This window comes from Cetorhinus maximus, chromosome 29 (assembly GCF_964194155.1).
Source record: "Cetorhinus maximus chromosome 29, sCetMax3.hap1.1, whole genome shotgun sequence".
Classification (NCBI taxonomy): Eukaryota; Metazoa; Chordata; class Chondrichthyes; order Lamniformes; family Cetorhinidae; genus Cetorhinus; species Cetorhinus maximus.
The window spans coordinates 11,180,913-11,201,318 of record NC_135907.1 but is presented as its reverse complement, the minus strand read 5'-3'; the positions used below and the strand labels follow the sequence as shown (position 1 = coordinate 11,201,318).

Genomic DNA, 20,406 nt, shown 5'->3' with positions numbered 1-20,406 from the left:
ACCACCTCCTCCCGACCTCTCTACCAACATCCCAATTCCCAACACCCCCGCTTCCCCACCCGGTCCTCACCTACCCTCGCACCCTGGGACCCCCAAAATTTACCTGATCCTGGACTCCCGGGACTTCGGCCCTGAGGGCTGCTTGTAGTCCCAATCCTGGCCAGTGAGAGAACTCTCAGAGGTGGGGCCCTCCTCAGTGAGGGGTGGAAGTCCTGCCTCCAGCCAATGAATGCTTATTTGAAGCATGAAATGGCTACGAGGCAGCAAGAATGGGTTGGGACGAGTTTTGCCGCTGACTCCTTGGCTGGGCGTCAAGGGAAACACCGGCATCCGAAATATCCTGGCCCCAGTTTCAAAGGTTTCTTGCACTGGACAACCAGCAATTTTCAGGCAGATCTAAGGGTGTTGTCTCAGTGTGCGACCCAGTGAAATACCCACCGAGCTCATTAATTAAACCTGCTCCAATATCAGTGCCAACTTGAGACATCAAATACTGTCAGTAGTCCCAATCACGATCGCAGTCTGCAGGAAGAGTTTTAAGGCTCTGGAGCTCAAAATGAAGCCAATGGTTGTGATGATGTCACACAGAAATAGGGTTAGAGTTTGTGGCTCATTGCCAACAATGCCGGCCTTTATCCTTTTGATAAAATGCCCCATCGTAAAAGTATTATCCTTATACCACACTCCATTGTAAACCAGAAAGTAACCAGTTTCTCTCACAGAGATCTTATTATCTGTTTTGTCCAGGGCAGTTCCTTTTCTCAAGCTAAGAATTCACGGGACTGTTGTCTCCTCCGCTTGGTTCTGACCTGAAACAGGCCTCCATTCAACCCGGCAGCTTTGTTGATGCCTTTCTGGCATGCATTTCTGACAATTACTTGCTCTTGCAACCGGCCGTGGGGCATTTGTTGCAATCAGTTGCACAAAGGGCTGTCGAATTGTGTTCAGGAAGTGATCTGCTCCCTCTAAATTTCACTTCTCCATCTCTGAATTTCTCCTGGCTGTGGAGCTCTTCCTCAAGAAACTCACTAACCTGATTTCCTGAGCTGCTCCAGTTTGCTGCTTGCCCCTCGGCTCCTTTTGCCAAGGATTCCAATTGATCTAGTTGGAATTTGGACATCTCTGGCTCTTCTCTGCTAAGCATGGGCGAAGTCTGAGACTTGAGGTCATTTGGCCTGGGTTCTGTGGAATCTATACTCTTTCTGCTCCTGATTTCCCAGAATTGATGCCTTAACACTCAGAGCTGGGCTGCCTTTTGTGGGATATTCTCTTTTAATTCCTCTTCGTCTTCAGAGGAGGAGCTAATATCTTCCTTTTGAGCCCCTGTTGATTTAATGCATTTGGTTTACACCTCGGACTTGTGGGTCGTTCTTTTCCACTGAACTTTGGTTTTATGTCCTTAATGCTGACCACTTCCCATTCTCCAATGTTAATGTCTTGTCATTGACATTGTTGAGGTTTGTTAATGTCAATTACATTGTTTTGGTTAAGAGAAACAAGTGATGGGTATTAACTGTTTTGAGCACGTGTAAATAGGGGGATGGCTGGGTCACTGGGTTGAGTGGGAAGACAGCAGTGAGACTGAACAAGTCAATAATCTCTCTCAATAAAGAAAAGCTCCGTGTCTTGGCTTTGGCTTCACCAACTGGCTTGGATCCTGTTAACATCCAGAACTCTCTGTGGTCCCACCACCTTCAACTCCATCAGCTTCAGCGGGAGGTTTGGGCTTGATGTTGTGCTCCGGTCATTCATTATGCTGTTATTTGCTGTCTGATATATATATATAATCCTCTTTGAGTTTATGTTGCTGCTTGTCACTGGTAGCTCTCTCCTCACTTGGCTGCGTTGGATCTCAGTGGGTGTCTTCCTTCACCATTTAACTGGCTCACCCCGTGTGTAAGTCAGGCTTTGTTTCAGGCAGGATGTGTGCAGAGTTTCCTTTGGTAGGATATCCTCCTGATTATAGCTTCTGCAAACCAGAGAGTTACAGGGTGTTGCCCATGTGTCTTGGCTTCTTGCGGATTTGGCAATATTTTGGGCCTGCCTTCCATATATCATGTGCCCTCGACTTCCTCCAAACGTAAAGCAGGAAGGCGTGCAGTGCAAGATGGCCCCATTCAGTTCCACTCTCAGTTCGCTTTGGCCGGTGCAAAACCAACTACACCATTCAGAATAACTGAACCATTCCATTCTCAATTGTTCCTTTCATTTTCCTATTCACCACAGGAGAAGGCGAAATTGGTTTAATTCTCCAAAACCAAAAACAAAAAAGTTTACGTCTATTTCCTTTCATCAGGGCCAAAGCAAACAGGAATAGATAACAATAGCAGCTTTCCGTTAAGTTTCAAAGCGCTTGGGCCTCTAATGCTCCGTGCAACACTTACGGCAGTTTCATCGCTCCAAAGAACGTCCCATCTCCATTTAACGCAACGTGCGCTTGGCTTCGCGGGATTACGAGTTCCAGCTCATCGCCCGCCTCAAGCTTGGCGATGCCGGCGGTGTAGCAGGAGTTATTTGGGCAGCAGGCAGGCATGCTTTGGATGCACCGAAATAGGATTGTGGTCTGTGGCTCGCTGCCCACAATGCTGGCCTTTATCCTTTTGATAAAATGCCCCATGGTGAAAGTGTTATCCTTATACCACACTTGGCTGTAAACCAGAAAGTAACCAGCTTCTCTCACAGAGATCTTGTTGTCTGTCTTGTCCAGGGCAGTTCCTTTTCTCAAGCTGAGAATCCACGGGACTGTTGTCTCCTCCGCTTGGTTCTGACCTGAAACTGGCCTCCGTTCAACCCGGCAGCTTTGCTGATGCCTTCCTGGCACGCATTTCTGACAATTACTTGCTCTTGCAACCGGCCTTGGGTCATTTGTTGCGATCAGTTGCACAAACGACGGCTGAACTGGTTCAGGAAGTGACCTGCTCCCCCTAAATTTCACTTCTCCATCTCCGAATTTCTCCTGGCTGTGGAGCTTTTCCTCCAGGAACCCACTAACCTGATGTCCCGAGCTGCTCCAGTTTGCTGCTTTTGCCCAGGATTCCAACTGATCTAGCTGGAACTTGTATGTCTCTAGCTCCTCTCTCATGGATGAGATCTCTGCTTTCAGCGCCAGGACGTGGTGCAAAGCAACGGCTGCCACATAAACCGACAACAGGGCTGTGAAGACGCAGGCTGAGTAGATGAAACATCTGTGCTGTGTGTCGTAGCCTGTCGTTTCTTGCTCTGCTTTCATCTTTATCACAAATTCTGCTGTATAACGGAACTGGTGCAATAATCCAAAAAAAGAGTGCCATTTCCTGTCAGCTGCCGCTTGCAATTCTCAGCATTTCTCTTTTATATCCACTTCATAATCTGAAAGGCATTTTGCTTAATCTGTTGCAGACTGAAGGAAAATGCGACAGTGCAAATTCTGAACGTAAGTGTTCTGATAGGCGTAACTAAGTGCTTGCAAATAAGAAGAGGAGGCAGAGAGGAAAACTCATATCGCTATCTCATTTGGCCACCAGCTTTCAAGTCAGATTGACTCTCTGAAAAAAATGGTAACGGTAAAGTTTTTAACTTTACAAGATAACTTTTAAAAAAGGGTCCTCAATGTTCACTGGCTTTATCGACTTCCATATTGCCAACAGATTGGCAGCCAGATGGAGGCGTGTATCTGTCCCCCCCATTGGTTAGAAACTGAGGAGGAATGAAAGCAATTTTAAACCAAAGTTAACCAGTTACACATCTTTCAGGGATTGAGTAACGTTGCAACAAACAATTAATGAAAAGGTGAGGTGCAGTTTGGCTCCAAGCCAACAATCAGAAGCATGAATCAAATTTGACCTCCACCTCCTTGCAGCCTTCATTTATAATTTATCAATGGCACACAAGTACAAAGGTATTACAAATAAGAACACCAGGCAGGTTACTGGTTAAAGTGTAGAGCGAAATGACAAGTTGACATTTCCAATGCATCACATATACCCAAAATGTTAACGTCACAGGATCGCAATATATTTATGGATGAGAAAGGCCATTTGCTCCATTTGAGTTCACCCAATCATTACAGCATCAAAACTGTTTCTTAAGTTATTCCAGGGATTTTGCCTCTCGCCCCTTATCTGGAAGTTTATTCCGCGTATCGATCACTGTTTTTGTGAAGTAGATTTTCCAAATATCAATCCTAAAACTACCTTTGACTGCCTTGAACATGTGTCCCCGGGTCTATATTCACAGTTTATATTTTCACATAGTATTTCAGGTGAACCTTTTGCATATAAGATCATTTCTCAGATGCCTGCTATACAAAAACAAACCCCAAATTTCTCCAAAGTTTATTCCTAACTCAGGCTCCTGATGCCAGGTAATCAGCCTAGCATCTCTCCTCTGCACATCCTCCAACACTTGAATGGCTTCCTTGACAACTGGGGACAATATTCAAGGTGTGATCTGAGCAAAGCACAATGAAGCTCAATCATTATCTCCCCTGCATTATAGTCTACTGGTTTGGCTATGTGGTTCGACATCCTGCTGGCATTATCTGACAGTAGATTCAACAGTAAGTATGTACAAAGGTCTCTTTCACTCTTTTCATCAGTCATTTAAACACCATTCATGGGGTGTACGTGAATTTTCGATAGATAAAACTTTAAACTTTTCTGCATTAAATTACATCTGCTATTATTCTGTCCATTTAAAGGGTGGAAGTTTACAGCCCTGTCGTGGTAGGGTGGGGCTGTAAAATGCAGTGAGCTGTTCAAAAGTCCATTGGTTTCGGTGAAAATCCCGCCAGTGGGAGGGACTGTAAAATCCTGTCCTTAGAGATCGTTGAAAGGTTTCTGGAAAGAATGGTGGTTTAAAGGAAGACGTAAGGAGCTCTTGAGGCGGGTCTGTAAAAAGCAGAGGGGATGTTAAGAGGGGAAAACAGAAAAGGCAGAAAAGGTGTGGTTCATGGAACTAGGGTTGGCCTGGAGTTTCCAGGAATTGAAGATCACTGCTGTGTACAACCCTGGAGAGAAATAATCGGGACATTAAAAACAATTTGTTTTTTTTATCATTTTCTTTGAACGTTTCTCTTTACCAGATATAGAAATATTGAAAATAGGGGGAAAAGGCTGACAGTCAAGCATCATCCAATTGGGTAATGAGTATTTTTGCTTTCCAATTGGTGTAGGAAGGCAGTGCGTCACAAGGATGGATGTGTTGGCCAACTAATGGCTGGGAGCATGGAGGCAAGTCATGTGATGGAACCTCCAGGAATATATTTAATCACAGCTGGCAACTCTAAATGGAACAAGTAAACCTGTGAAACACAACACAGTTGTTAATCAATAGTTTCGGTTTCTGAGAGTACATTGTTACTTAAACTGGTGGAAGAGCATGAAAGAAGGAAAAAGCGGTCAAGAATGGAAACTTGTTACAGATGTCCCTAAAGGAGGAGCTGAGCATCTCAGAGGAATCCAGAATTCCCCAAAACTGCTTTAGCCAATGCACTAAAATGAAATAGTTGCGACTTTCCCCAGTAACTTGAGAAAGCACATAAAGCCAAGGCCTACGATGATAAATTTTCCCCAACCTCACGCTGCCAACTTTCCCTCTCCGATGGGTTTTTCTGTCTCTTTTCCCTCAAAGTGCAGCATCTTCTCTCCAATGAATTTTCAATGCTGTTGCCTCTCCACCATGAGTACATGTCAGCCGTGGTGATGATATGCGGAGGTGCCCTGTCCCTTTAAATGAGATGCCTTTTTGCTGTATCCTGTGAGTCAGGGAGTGGCCAGAGTGGTTTCAGAGTGGTTCCAAGTAAAGGAAGTGCTCAAGGTTGCCTTTGTGCAAGTTGAGTTCTTCTGGTTGCTGACGATGACAGAGAAAGATAATGCTATGTAAGGAGGCTGTCTGTCTTAAGTGTTAGAGGATGTATAATATAGACTTAGCTTAGTTACCCTTGTGAGCTTACTGAACCTCTTCCATCAATCTGTGCCAGTTCTTGGCTGAGCTAAATCATACCCTCTCCATCACCTTTGATGCCCTTGATCCCAATAAACCATGATGCTCTCTCACCTTAGCTGCTACCCTGGTATATCCCCCAATCTTCACTCCCTAAAGTCAAAGGGACACTGATCTGAACATAGGAACTCACCAAGACTCCTTGAACTGCACCTTCCAAACCCACAACTACCATCTAGAAGGACAAGGGCAGCAGACACATGGGAACACCACCACCTGGAAGTTCCCCTCCAAGCCACTCACCATCCTGACTTGGAAATATATTGCCGTTCCTTCACTGTCACTGGGTCAAAATCCTGGAACTCCCTCCCTAACAGCACTGTGGGTGTACCTACACCACATGGACTGCAGCGGTTCAAGAAGGCAGCTCACCATCACCTTCTCAAGGGCACTTAGGGATGGGCAATAAATGCTGGCCTAGCCAGCGAAGCCCACGTCCCACGAACGAATATAAAAAAAATATTTTGGAAGAAACTAGTTTAATGATCCATCACCAGATCTGGCTGGATCACAAAAAGCATTATCCACAGCTAAAACTAATCACTATTCAAAGATCATCCAGGAAGGCAAAGATAAGACTGACTTCTCTTCCCCAGGAATACCTCCCCTCTTAAAATACCCTTCGCTGCCTCCTCCACCCTCAGCTCCGACAATAAGTGTGAGGAACTCCTGGACCATCCGATCAGTTGCCTCTGCTGCTTCCCTCCCTTAACCTATCTCACCAGGACAAACACCCTCTAAGGTTCCTCTTTCCCTCACCCTGATTTCACATCTTTCTCCAGTGTCTCTCCTATTGGCACTCGTGCCCTCTCCAAGCTCATCACGTTGATGTTCTTTTCCTCTCTCTAGCCCCTATACCTGCGAAACTGTAAATCACCCAACTTCCCTTCCCGGCCCTTATGTTAGCCAATATTGTCGGTTCTCTCTCCTAAGGTACCGTTCCCTGCTCCTTCAAATCTGCTTCTTCAAAAACACCCTTGGCCCCTCTGTCCTTGCAAACTACCACCCACCTCCATCCTCCATTTCCACTGCAAAATCCTGGAGCTTGAATGTGTTGTTGACAAATCCCAAATCTGTGCCCAGCTTTCGCAGGTCTCCATTTTTAAATCCTTCTGACCAGCTTCCCACTCCCTCCATTGTACTGAAACAAATCACAAATGGCATCCTCTGTGACTGAGGCAAAGGTAAACTATCCCTCCACGTCTTTCTCAAGCAGTCCGCAGCCTTTGACACGGTGGCCATGAGATTCAGCTCCAATGCTTCTTCACCATCGCTCAGCTGGGTGGAACTGCACTCACCTGGTTCCATTCTTATCTATCCAGTCACAGTCAGAGAATTACCTGGCTGAAGTTTAACCAGACTATTAGCAACCTTGGTGTTATAATTGACCCCGAGACGAGTTTCTTACCAAATGCACCATCACTAGACCACTTACTTTTACCTCCATAAGATTGCTGATTCCACTCCTGTCTGCTGAAACCCTACCCACGCCTTTGTTACCTCTAGAACTGACTATCCCAATGCACTCCTGGCTGGTCTCCAACACTATACCCTCCAGAGACTTGGGGTCATTAAAAACATCTACTGCCCATGTTCTAACTCACAAGAAACCCCGTTCACCTTTCACCCCCGTGCCTTATATTGGTTCCCAGTTGAGTAGTGACTCAATTTTCAAATTGGCATCCTTGTTTTCAAATCCATCCACTGCCTCCCCCACATCTATCTGTCTGATATTCTCCTGCCTTACAGCCCAGTTCTGGCTTCTTGAGCATTCCCAATTTTAAACCCTTCCCAACTGACGTCCGTGCCGTCAATCACCTAAGCTCTGGAATTCCTTCTCTAAACCTCTCCGCCTCTCTACCTCTCTTTCCTCCTCTAAGACGCTCCTTAAAACCGAACTCTTTGACCAAGCTTTAGGCCACCTGTCCTAATATCTCCCGACGTGGCTCAGTTTCAAATTTTGTTTGATAAATCTTGCGAAACACTTTATTGCATTGATGGTGCTTCATAAATACATATTGCTGTTGCTGTGTTGAAGGTCGCACTGGCTGTTTCTGCCACATCTGCCATTTAGCCCATGCCACCTTCGTAAGGGTTGTCCTACCCCCCAGCCCTCAGTGCCTAACAATCTTGCTCCTAAGGCCATGAGTTCGACAAAAAGCATCTCCAAGAAAACCCATTGATAGCCCTGGGTGGCTGCTGTTTCTGACATAAAGTGACCTACCTTTTTAATGGGCTGTGTGTAGCCCTTCAGCGATTGCACAGAATGCGTTTTCTTTCCTCCCAATGGTAGCAAAACTAATAAGAGCAGGAAAGCAGCAAAAAAGAGGACCATGGGAGTGGGGTAACAGTGGATTCACATCAGCGGGCGATATTTTCCTCTATCGTTATACTAATGACAGAGCTCTGAAGAAGAGTCATACGGACTCGAAACGTTAACTCTGTTTCTCTCTCCACAGACGCTGCCAGACCTGCTGAGTTTTCCCAGCATTTTCTGTCTTTATTTCAGATTTCCAGCATCCGCAGTATTTTGCTTTCGTCTTAGCCATTATAACAAAACCTGATTTATCAGATATCATTGCCACCATATATACTAGGGGGCACAATCATGATTTACCCGCTTTGCATGTTGGAGGATCCTAATAACATTCTATAAAAGCAGAAAAGCCCTAAGCAGAAAAGGTTTGTACTGCGGCTGCTTCCCTCGTGCCTGTGTACCTCCGAACCGCATGGTGCTTATGCCCACGCAGGCGATGCAGTCTTAATTTACTCAGTGAAACCCCTTTAAGCAATAACAATGAAACTGACCCACCCTGGTCAATTTCAAAGTTCCTAAACCGCTGCCACCACGCTGCGTATTGTTAATAAGGTAGCAATTCAAATACATTGAAAGAGTGCTGCATGATAAATGGCAGTAGGCATGGAAAGGGGTGGAGAGAAGAGAACCCCAAGTAAAGGCTCCATAGTGCCCAGAAGTGCCCCAAATAACCAACAATAACTTTATACAGTTTGTGATAATTCATAATTGATGTCTATGGTAACGAAAAACAGTCAGCGTGATTTACCTAGCATAGGTGGCTGCCCGGTATAAATGGGAACAGTCAGATGTGATGGTGATGTGTTCATCCTTCATAGTCGAAGGCGACCATGGCATCAGCTTTTTTTATTTATTCTTTCACGGGCCGTGGGCATCGTAGGCCAGGCCAGCACTTACTGCCCATCCCTAATTGCCCCTGAGGTGATGGTGGTGAGCAGCCTTCCTGAGCTGTTGCAGTCCATGTGGTGTAGGTGCACCCCCAGTGCTGTTAGGGAGGGAGTTCCAGGATTTTGACCCAGCGACAGTGAAGGAACGGCCGATATATTTCCAAGTCAGGATGGTGAGTGACTTGGAGGGGAACTTGCAGTTGGCGGTGTTCCCATGTGTCTGCTGCCCTTGTCCTTCAAGGTGGACGAGGTTGTGGGTTTAGAAGATGGTGTCAAAGGAGCCTTGCTGCAGTACATCTTGTAGGTGGTCCACACAACTAGAATTCAATGGGTTAAGTTTCACGTGTGATGTGTTTGAAGTCTAATTTGAGCATAAAAGGATCTCTGGCATGTTGTACACGCACATTATTATTGGTGCAGACATGGTGCTCGTCACTCTGGGCTTGCGAATCTCACACTTCCTCTTGGCCAGTGTGACTCTATTCAGTTCATAGGAGGTGGTGTCCTTACTGATGAGACTGTGCCAGATAGAGAGAACTGTGCAAGGTTCTTCATGTCACAGCAGCGATGTTAAAACTCTTCAGTGATACCTTCAGGGTATCCTTGAAGCACTTTTACTGCCCTCCAACGAAGCAATTCCCTTCACTTAGCTGCACGTAGAAGAGCCTTTTTGGCAAGTGCTCATCAGGCATTCTGGTAACATGCCCTGCCCATTGCTTCTGAGCTCTCTTTAGCAGAGTGCGGGTACTATGCACTGTCTATCAGAGAGAGAATCTCAGTATTAGGAACCTTGTCTTGTCAGCTAATGAGTAGTCTCCACAAGCAGACCGTGTGAAAGTGCTGGCGTTTGTTTGCATGCCTGGAGTAAACTGTCCATGATATCTCATAGCGTACAACAGAGTGGGAAGGACAACTGCTCTGCAAACCTTCACTTTTGTTGAGAGACTAATTCCTCTCCGCTCCCAGTTTTTTTGTAACTTGCCAAAAGCAACACTGGCCTTAGCTATTCTAGTGTTGACATCATCCTCAATGTGAACTACTCCAAAGAGGGTGCTGCCAAGATAGGTAAATTGGTCGACTGCTTCAAACCTTTGACCATTGACGTCACAGATGACTTCATGTACTGTTTTTGTAGAGCGAGTTGGTCCATGTCTTCAATCTTTTTGTCGTTGATGGTGAGACCAAAGTTATCACATCAGGTGAGAAGCATCTTTGTTGTATTTCTCGTTCTGAACAAGCAATTAGAGCACAATCATCAGACAAAAGAAAGTCACCAAGCACAGCTTTCTGCACTTTGCCCTTAGCTTGAAGTCCTCTCAATTGAAGATCGCACCATTTGTGCGATATCTAATGTGGATACACTTGGGCTAGCACAGAATGCTTGAGCAAGCATGGCGGAGGACAACATGATGAACAGCGCAGGAGCCAGCACACAGTCCTACTTCACTCGATTTGTAACTGGGGAGGCATCAGAGAACATTCCACTGTCGAGGGCACGAACAAACAAAGCCAATAGCAGGGTTAACATTTCGAGTCTATGACTCTTCTTCTAGTCATACGGACTCGAAACGGTAACTCTGTCTTTCTCTCCACAGATGCTGTCAGGCCTGCTGAGTTATTCCAGCACTTTTTTTGCTTTTGTTTCAGATTTCCAGCATCCGCAGTATTTTGCTTTTATGCCTTACCATAGCGATGCATTTTTCTGGACAGCCAAATTTTGCCATGATCTTCCACGGGCTTTCACGACGAACCATGTCGAAGGCTTTTATAAAATCAGTAAAACAAATGTTGAGAACAAGATGCGTTTCTGCTCTTGGCATTTCTCCCAGAGCTGACATTGCAGCAAACACCATGGCAACTGCACCACGACCTTTCCTGAAGCCACACTGACTCTCTGTGGGGGTCCTGCTCGAGGTGTGGTGTCAAACAGTTGAGCAAAACTCTTGCAAGTATTTTCCCAGCAATGTACAGAAGAGAGATTCCTGATGGTTGTCACAAGCTCGGCGATTTCCCTCTTTTTTTGTAAAGATGGACAAGTGATGCGTCATCAAACTCCTGAGGGATGGCTTCCTGGTTTCACATTATCTGAAATAGTTTGGTGAGTTTGGCCGTGCGTATTGTGCCCCTCACTTGTATATTTCATATGGGATTGCACCTGACTCCGGTGCACTGCTGCTGGATAGGAGACTGACTGCTGTCATGATTTCAGCTTTGTGGGGATGTCAGCAAGTGACATAGGGGCAAAGCGGGCAATTGCCTCATCATTGACTTGTGAGGGTCGATTCAGGGCAATGTTAACATGTTCTGACCAGCTCTCCAGGATTTTGGTCTGGTCTGTAATCAGCACAGTACCTTCAGTGTCAAGGAGAGGAGAACATCCGGAGGCCTACAGGCATAGATTGTCGTCAGAGAAGTATCCTTACAGTCTGCAGACAATTGTATTTCTTCTGCCTTTTTGCTTGGCCAATGGTCTTGCATCTCGTCAAGCCGTGATTGAATGTTCTTAAAAGTAGCTTTCTTCAAGGCAGGTGAGAGGTTGTTTAGGTAGACTGTATGGAGTAGACTCTGGTGTTTCTCACCCAACAGAGTTTGAATCTTCTAATCGTTTTTATCAAACTGTTCCTGGTGCTTATGGGTGCTGATTCCCAGATGTTCTAGGATGGTGGAGTGCACCAGGTCTCGAAAGGCTATCCGGTCATCCTCCAAGCTGTGAGAGATAAATTTAAGAACAACGAGCTTGGACCTTTTGAGCAGCTTTGCCACATCGTGTCCACATTGAGTCTTGAGATTTTAAAACCCTTATTGACTATTTTCCCCTGGGGTTGAAAATGGATGTTGTGCTTTGAGGCAATGGGTCTGTGGTTAGTCCAACAATCTGCTTTAGTCACTCTGACATCGTGCCTGTCTTTCCTCCTGGCAACAATGCAGTCAATTAGATGCCAGCACTTGGAGCGAAGATGTGTCCAGGATGCCTTGTTTCGGTTTGGGCAGGCAGGATACAATGTTGGTAATGAGGAGGTCACGCACTGCACAAGTCTTCAGCAGAAGGAAGGTCTTTGCTGCAGCTGTTACCAACTCTGTTCCTCCCTATAACTCCCTCTGCAGCCTGATGGTCAGTGCAAACCCCCTAGAATAACGAGCTTGTCTGATCTAGGCACTGCAGCAGCCAAAGATTCCAGCTCTTTGTAAAAATGTAGCTTTCACCCTCTTCAGGGTTTGTCCTTGTAGGTGCATAGGCACTGACATGAGTTTTCCCTGTGGGGGAAAGTCGCAATATCGTGAATTGGTCAGTTACGCTTTTTGGGAGACTGGCAAGGTTGGGGACCAAGTTGGACTTGACAGCAAACTCTACACCTGCTTCACAACACAATTCACAGCTGTGACCACTCCAGAAGAACGTATAGCACCAATTTGTGTAAATTGCCCTTCATCAGCTAGATGAGCCTCGTTTAATACTGCCATGTGGAAGTCGTATCTGACCAGTTCTCCTCCAATCAGGGCTGTTTGTCGCTCAGGTCTGTCTGACCTGGCATAGTCCCTCAGTGTTTACACATTCCATGTGCCAATTGTAAGCGATGTCATCTTTGTCTTTCTCACACTTGTTGTACATCCGCTGTAATGAGGTCCCTGAAAGTCGTGGTAAACAGCGTAGGTGAGGCAGACAATGTTTAGGGCACCTCTTCTCCCAATGCCAGGGAAGTGAGCGGTGAGATCCTGAACAGGGCAGCTCAGTCGCTCAAAGAGCTACCGTAGTCCACTGCCGCCTCACTCTACTGAAGAGTGACCTATGACTTGAGTTGCCTGTGCGCAGGGTTACAGCTACAGTTTCCAGTGTATCCTTACTTGCTCCTTCATCAACCCCTCATCGCCAAAGGACTTGAAATCTGTACAAAGGTGAATTTTGGGTGATGTCATGACTTGCGCCCGAAATAATTTACAGTGAGAGTTGCACTCCGCAGTCTGCTGTCCAGGCACATTGAGTCCAGTGGCAAGACAAAGCTGAGATGACTGGAGATGATTCTGAGTGGATGACCATAGTACCTTAAGTGCATGACCATACTCTTCAGCTCTACAGTGCTTTAATTAATCCCCTTTGTAGCCTTCGAATCCATGTTGAGCTCTTGCACCCACTCCGGTGAATAAGTCTTCATGTGCAAGGATAGCCAAATCTTAACTCGCTGATGGGCTACTCTCACCTCATGTAGCCTGCTTGTTGAGATGGTTCGCTGGGGTACAATCACTGTCACACACAAACAACTGCTTGGAGCCACGGGTAAGAGCTGGGTGAGGACCAAAGAAAGGTGAACCACTCCAAAGACTGTAACAGGGCATTCCTCCCCCAACTTTACAGATGATCTACCCCATATACTCAACAGTGTAAGCAGTGGACACTGCAATCACAAATACAGAGGGGGGATTATTCATGGTCAACAACAGTATGCTCACCAAGGATCATGAACCCAGAAGGATATGACACCAACCAAAAAAAAAAGCCCAGTTCTTGCAGAGAGATCAACTCCTACGTTCCCACTGAGTGGACAGACACAGCAGAAGGCTGAACCACTTCGAACTCACCTTTCGAGGGTTTAATAATTTACTTTTTGTTTTATTCTTCCATGGGATGTGGGAAAGGCCAGCATTTCCTGCCCATCCCCACTTGCCCCTGAACCGAGTGGCTTGCCCAGGCTAATTCAGAGGCATTTAAGAATCAGCCGCAATATTGTGGGTCTGAAGTCACATGTAGGCCAGACCGGTTAAGGATGGCCGATTTCCTCAGTGAACAAGACGGATCTTTCCAACAATCGATAACAGTCCCACAGGCCGGGATTTTCTGGCCCCCGTCGTGGAGGGGGTGGGGCCCGCTGTGGGCGATGTGGTGCCCCAGCCAGAGGTCCATTGACTTGCAGCAGGACCGGAAGATCGCGGTGGGCAGGTGTACAAAATTCCACCCATAATCACCATTACTGAGGCTAGCTTTCTATTCTAGATTTATCACTTGAATTTAAATTCCACCAGCGGGATTTGAACCCATGTCCCCAGATCTTTAGCCTGGCCCATCTGGGTTACTAACTCAGCGACGTTACCAGTAGCCACCATCTCCACTTAAAATGCAGCGAGTAGAATATGATAATAAAGTGGCTGTTTTTTTTTTTTTAAACATTTGTAAAACCAGAGAATGGATATTTCTGACCAGGTGAAGTTTTGAAATGAGGAAAGTTGGACATGACCTGTAATGTTTCTAACAAGGAGATTGCAAAGAGGGCTTATCATCAAAGCATAGGTGCGCCTGAGATTGATGGGAAGGCTATGTTGCATTATTTAACTGCATCCTTCTCTGGTACAATATTACATATTGCCAGTAGTCCACCAATCAGCTGGGGATTTGTGCTCATCCAAATGTTGCAGCCAGAAACCGGTGCGGTGATGTTGAAATGGGAGCTGCTGATGGCCGGCAGGAAGGTGATTCTCAAATTGAATTGGTGCAATTATTGCTTGGCGTCAAACTATGATTCACCACTTTGTTGATCTGACTGTTAGCAGGGTCACTCGACCCTTGGAATGACCGATGATTATTAGACCCTCGAAAGGTGAGTTCAAAGCGGTTCAGCCCTCTGCTGTGTCTGTCCACTCCCTTAGTCACTAACAGTTGCCTCTCTTCACCCTGCCCTTAGATAGTTTAATGCAACAGCAACAGTGCTGCAGATTATCTGCACTGATGTTAGTGTGAGAGAGAAGGCATTGGGAGGGTTGTGCTGATGGAGTTGGATAAGAACAAATGGGAGGAGGCTCAGGTATTGTATAAACGTCAGTGTGGGCTGGTTGGGCTGTATATTCTACGTCATCCTTTGTAATTCATTTGAATTGTGTTTTGCTTCTTATAATTTCATTGGTTCCTTACCACGCTCACAGATTAGGGGCAGGGTTTCTCAGAAGGAGGGGTTTCCCACCCTACCATAGCAGCCCCACAGCTGCTTCATACCCCATGGAGGTTAATTGGCCGGAGATGGGGCTTCTGCCCCTCACTCAGGAGTGAGCCCCACCAGAATGGAATGGCGGGTTTTCCCTCCCTGTGTCGGTCGGGGATCTCACCCTCCACTGCCATAGTCGTTTAACGCTCCAAGGCTGGAGGTGAGCCTTCCACAACATCTGGGAGGAAGTCACGCCTCTGCGAGCTGGCCATCCGATGGACCAGCAGCGCCACCGGGAGCGGTGACCACTGCTGGGACTACAGGCGGCCCCCAGAATCGAAGGGCAGAACTTTATAGCTCCCCCCGTGGCAGGTTGGCAGGCAAGTTTGCCACCGACAAAAACCCACCCCTGACCTTACCGCGATTTTACAAGCGACAGGCGAGACCCAGGGCCTGCCCTCACCCCGCTTAAGGGCCACTTCTCGCCCTGGTCGCAATTTTTCGGCAGGCAGGAGGTCAGGGGGCTACCTGCTTGTGCCTCAGGCTGGAAATGGTGGTGGGGGGGGGGCCCCATTTTACAACTGGGGACACCTCCATATCCCCACCCCCCCACCCTGGATGCCCCCATCCTACCAGGCCTCTGCACCCCATCACACATCGCCCTCACCCGTTCCCCCACCCCCTACCCCCGGGGTCTCCTGTCCCGGTCCCACCCACGGCCTGCAGAGTGGTCGCCACTCTCCGTGACACTGCTGGGACCAGGGGGCTGCTGGGCCATCGGATGTCCAGCTTTTGGAGGTGCGACTCCCTCCCAGATGTTGTGGAGGGGCCCCACCTCCAGCCAATTAACACTCCTTGGAGCGTTAAACAGCACCGCAGCAGCCATCGGAGGGCAGGGGGTACGATCCCCCTCCGGCACAGGGCAGGAAACCCCACCACTCTTAAATACGGCCCTGAAGTCCAGGGCAAAGGTAGTTTCAGGAGGTCTTGTGGAGGGGACAGGAGGGGCGACCCTGGCAAGGGGGGGAATGGGGAGTCAGGTTACAAAGGCCATTGTCCGGGGACACCCAGGGTTGGGTGGGGGTTGGGTGGGGGTGGGGGGGGACCATGGGCTCTGGTGGGGTGGGGCCCAGTTAGGAAAGTGGGCCCAGGGATGGAAGCTCTCCACCCATTCCCACCAACCTTTTCCATCCACAAGGCCCAAGCTGGGTAAACCTGCCGGGCTTCCCTCCCACCGTTCCTGACCTCCTCCCGCTGGCCTCTTAAATTGCGGTCGGGTGGGGAAGTGGCCTTGAAGTGACCAAAGGCTTCAATTAGAGGTAGGACAGGCCGTCCACCCCCAGGCCCACCCCACCCCAACCCCTCTCCTCACAATTTCTGACAGACTGGGGGGGGCAGGCGAGCGTCTAGCCGCTGGGGAGGTCACCCGGAGAATTTGACGGGTCCCCCGAGTACGTTATCTAACTTTAATTCACTGAGAAATATTGTCCTTACTTTCATTGTCCGTAGCACAGGCACAGGGCAGAATTTTTCAGGCCCCTTACAGCAGGGGTGGGGCAATAAAATGCAGCAAGACGTTCAAAAAGCCATTGATTTCGGTGGGAACTTAAGATCCCGCCAGTGGGGTGGGGGTAAAATCCCCCCCCTGCCCCCCCTAAAGAGGAACAGTCTGGTGTTGCTGATGAACTACAACTGAAGACGGATGTTGTTAAATTCATCCTCACCAACGGGGCAAATCAGCTCAGGACAAATCAGCAGCCTGTCCATCATCACGCTCCATTTTCACTGCCATTGAGGTTATGGTTTATTTTGTGCTTTGGGTCAGCAGACACGGGAACACAGGAAAATATCCAGCTTAAGCAACAGAAAACTCTTGACGGAAATCAGGAACGACGTTCAGCGCCGTGACCGCTGTACATTATCCCTCCTTGTCCTCTTCGATTCCTCAACAGTGCCCAATAGAGTCAACATTACCTCGTTTCCCTCAGGTGCATCCGTTCATTGCCCAACCCCCCCACTGGGCCAAAATTTTAATGTTTCTTACAAGATGTTGAAGTGTACCGCGAAATTTGATCTTGGTCCTGAGTGAGTTGCCACCCAGCTCAAGGGCACCAGAAATTACACTCGGCCAGGACTTCCGATCCTGAACCAATGGCTGCAAAGCAAAATATGGCGGCTTTAAGTGCCTCCTGACTTAGGCTATCCCAGTGCTTTTCATTGGCCGACTGATAGCTCGAGCCTGTTCCGTTTGCACTGCAATAACCAGCGATTCTTCCTGATCCTGGTCTAAGGATTGTGACATCAGAGGAATAGCCACTGTTCTAGGACATCATCAACGTAACAAAGCCCAACAGCTCATCTCAATGTGCATTTAGTCGCTTGGTAGTACAGAACTTGAGTATTGCTGAATAAAGAGACATGATGTTGAAGCTTTTCATCTTGCACTCATCAGGACAGATTCACAACAGTACTAAATCTCAATTTATACTGCATGAGAAGGGGGTGCTGATTGGTTGGCAAGTGAACTCTGATTGGTAGAGATGTTGCCATGGAGAATGTACCAGGGAACGGATAACTGTCAAGCTTTTGTTTGAATTCAAACCAGGCAGGTCGACTCTGATTGGTCAAAGAATTGCCATGAGGAATGAGCCAGGGAATGGCTGTCTCCCACGCTTTTGTTTAGTTGAAAAAGGTGCAATGTGTGGACAAGTTCTCTCTGTTTGTAAAGGACAGGGCCATGCGTGTGAATATATGTAGCTTCTAGCTGACATGACTGACTAGTGTCAGTGGTACACCATCATCTACATCACAGATTAGCATATCCTATCTGTTGACCCTTTATACTACAATTTTTTTTCTTGCCTGCATTGGTTCAATACTAACTCCTTCCTTCCTTTTCCCTCTTGCAGTTCTGCTTTACGCCAAAAGGTGTCAGACTCATGTCATTTCGTAGCCAAGCCTCACACAAGCTTTGTTTGTGTCAGTGTTGAGCTAACATGGACCTCTTTACTGCCCAATTTCTCCCAATGATCCATGTGCACTCTCCCCCACCGCCCTTCACGGGATGCTCTGTCATCATCAATCAGGTGGAGCCTATGCTGCTTCTCATCACCTACACCTCTCGGACGTGATGCTGACACCGACACTTTCTGGTGTTCCTGTGACTCTGGGCAGAGATCAGCCAGCGTTCCTCTTTCTTAGCAGTGCCCATTGATCCGGCTTTGGGATAGAGAGGGGGAAAGACAAATAGGGTACCTGATCCAGCTCAATAAAGTGGTGGCGTAGTTGGGTGTACCAGGGGTGGGAGGGGTAATTCCATCGTCAATAATCTACTGAGAGCTCTGGAATCTAGGGACACTGATGACCGCTGCCAATCCTCCTCTTTCACCACCCTCTGTGCTTCGTGCTGTCCAGGTGCTGGAAAGGACTCATAACCCATGATGACAAAGTTATGGGGCATGTTGCAGATGACCACAAACATGGATACCCACCTAGGGCTGCACGGCAAAGCTTCTCCAGAGCAGCCCGGTCAGAGGGAGCATGACTTGAGCTTGCCAATTATCTAGTTTGCTGAGGTTTCCCCGTAGAGACTAGACCATGGTCTTGGGCAAGATAAGTGTCAAGAGCCAAATCTGCTGGGGACAGCACGTGTTGGCCAGCAGCCTGGAACTGGAGAGCCTGTCTGGAATAAAGGTGGCACAGAGGATTGGTACAGGATGAATGAGCCATTGCTTCTGCCAGGATACCAGGTACAGAGCTGCATGATGCACTTGCTGCCTGTGGTCACAAACCAGTTGGGGGTTGAGGGAGTGGAATCGCGTTCAGTTGATAAAGGTGCCAGTCTAGTTATGGGGAAGACACAGATGCAGTCTATAACACCTTGCACAGCGGGCACCCGCAATGTGGGTGAAGCCCAGTGCTCCATCATTCTGCTTTGGACTGTCTGCTGGGAAAGTAATGTAACAACCACAACATAAAGAACTACAACTTGGATTTATATAATTCCTTTAATATATTAAAACTTCACGAGGAGCCTTATAAAACAAAATATGATGCCAGGCTACATGAGCGATATTAGGTCAGAATACCAAAAGCTTGATCAAAGAGAGGGGTTTTAAGGTGCACTGTAAAGGAGGAAAGTGCGATAGAGGGGCAGAGAGTGTATTGTATTCAAAACAAAAACTGAATTACCTGGAAAAACTCAGCAGGTCTGGCAGCATCGGCGGAGAAGAAAAGAGTTGACGTTTCGAGTCCTCATGACCCTTCAACAGTGTATTGTATTGTCCACTTAAGGCTGCCATACACACATGTACCAGCAGAGGGGGTATAGAGAAATAAAAAAGAATCACGCGGTTCAGATTCTGAATGTTTCTTACTGAAAATCTTATTATTGCTTCTCAAGAACTTCATACACGACTGAGGGCCAAAGAGGAGAATGAGAGAAAGCCCAGCACACAGAATCTACTGGACCAGGTGAAGCTACCTGGACATAACTGAAAACCAGTGCTGAAGGAGATCTTTAGGGAGACAGTCACAAATATCTGTGCCCTTGTCAATGAGGGGCTCACACACACCTCATTCCACTCATAGCCAGGCCCTGTCAGTAGCAGTCGCAGTTGCTCTGGTCTTGAATTCAAACCCGTGACCTCTACCACCTAGAAGGACAAGGGCAACAGATCCTGACTTGGAAATATATCGATGTTCCTTCACCGTCACTGGATCAGAAATCTGGAACTCCCTCCCTAACAGCACTGTGTACCTACACCCCATGGGCTGCAGTGGTTCAAGGCAGCTCACCACCACCTTCTCAAGGGCAATCAGGGATGAGCAATAAATGCTGGCCTAGCCAGCGACGCCCACATCCCAGGAACGAATAAATAAAATGACTTCCCAGGTGGGTCCTTTAATGGGCCTGCTCTATTGGGAGTCCTGTCTCCCAATTCCTCAAATTTTCTGTATCTGCAATTGGTCATAAAGCACAAATTAACTCATTGTAAACAAGGACTTACATCCATAACTGGTTGCCAGGCATTAAAAAAATGCTGAAAACGCAGGATTAAGTATTTCAATCCTTGATCAGATGATTTTGTTAAAACTCTTCACTTTAACTCCTCTATAGCATTTTTCAGTATACCCTTATGAAATATTGTTTTATTTGCAAACATGATTATGTGCCCTCTCTGCATTCACCTGTTATTTTAACGACAGACAAAAATCATAAAAAATATGTTTCGGAAAGTCTTGTAGTGAAGTGGCGTGTCCATTTTCAGTCGGTTACAGCATTTTCAAGTTTAGAATGTAAACTCTTATA

The 20,406-nt window shown here is 47.2% G+C and overlaps 1 protein-coding gene and 1 pseudogene across 1 annotated transcript; both read right to left on the bottom strand.

The window, feature by feature from the left end:
• Nucleotides 1-486: 486 nt before the first annotated feature.
• Nucleotides 487-1,533, bottom strand: LOC144669327 (uncharacterized; annotated as a pseudogene).
• An 844-nt stretch (nucleotides 1,534-2,377) lies between these two features.
• On the bottom strand, nucleotides 2,378-3,229 carry LOC144669493 (tumor necrosis factor ligand superfamily member 13B-like). The gene has a single exon (XM_078531962.1). The coding sequence runs from the start codon at nucleotides 3,227-3,229 to the stop codon at nucleotides 2,381-2,383; it is 849 nt and encodes a 282-aa protein (XP_078388088.1). The 3' UTR covers nucleotides 2,378-2,380.
• Nucleotides 3,230-20,406: the final 17,177 nt, after the last annotated feature.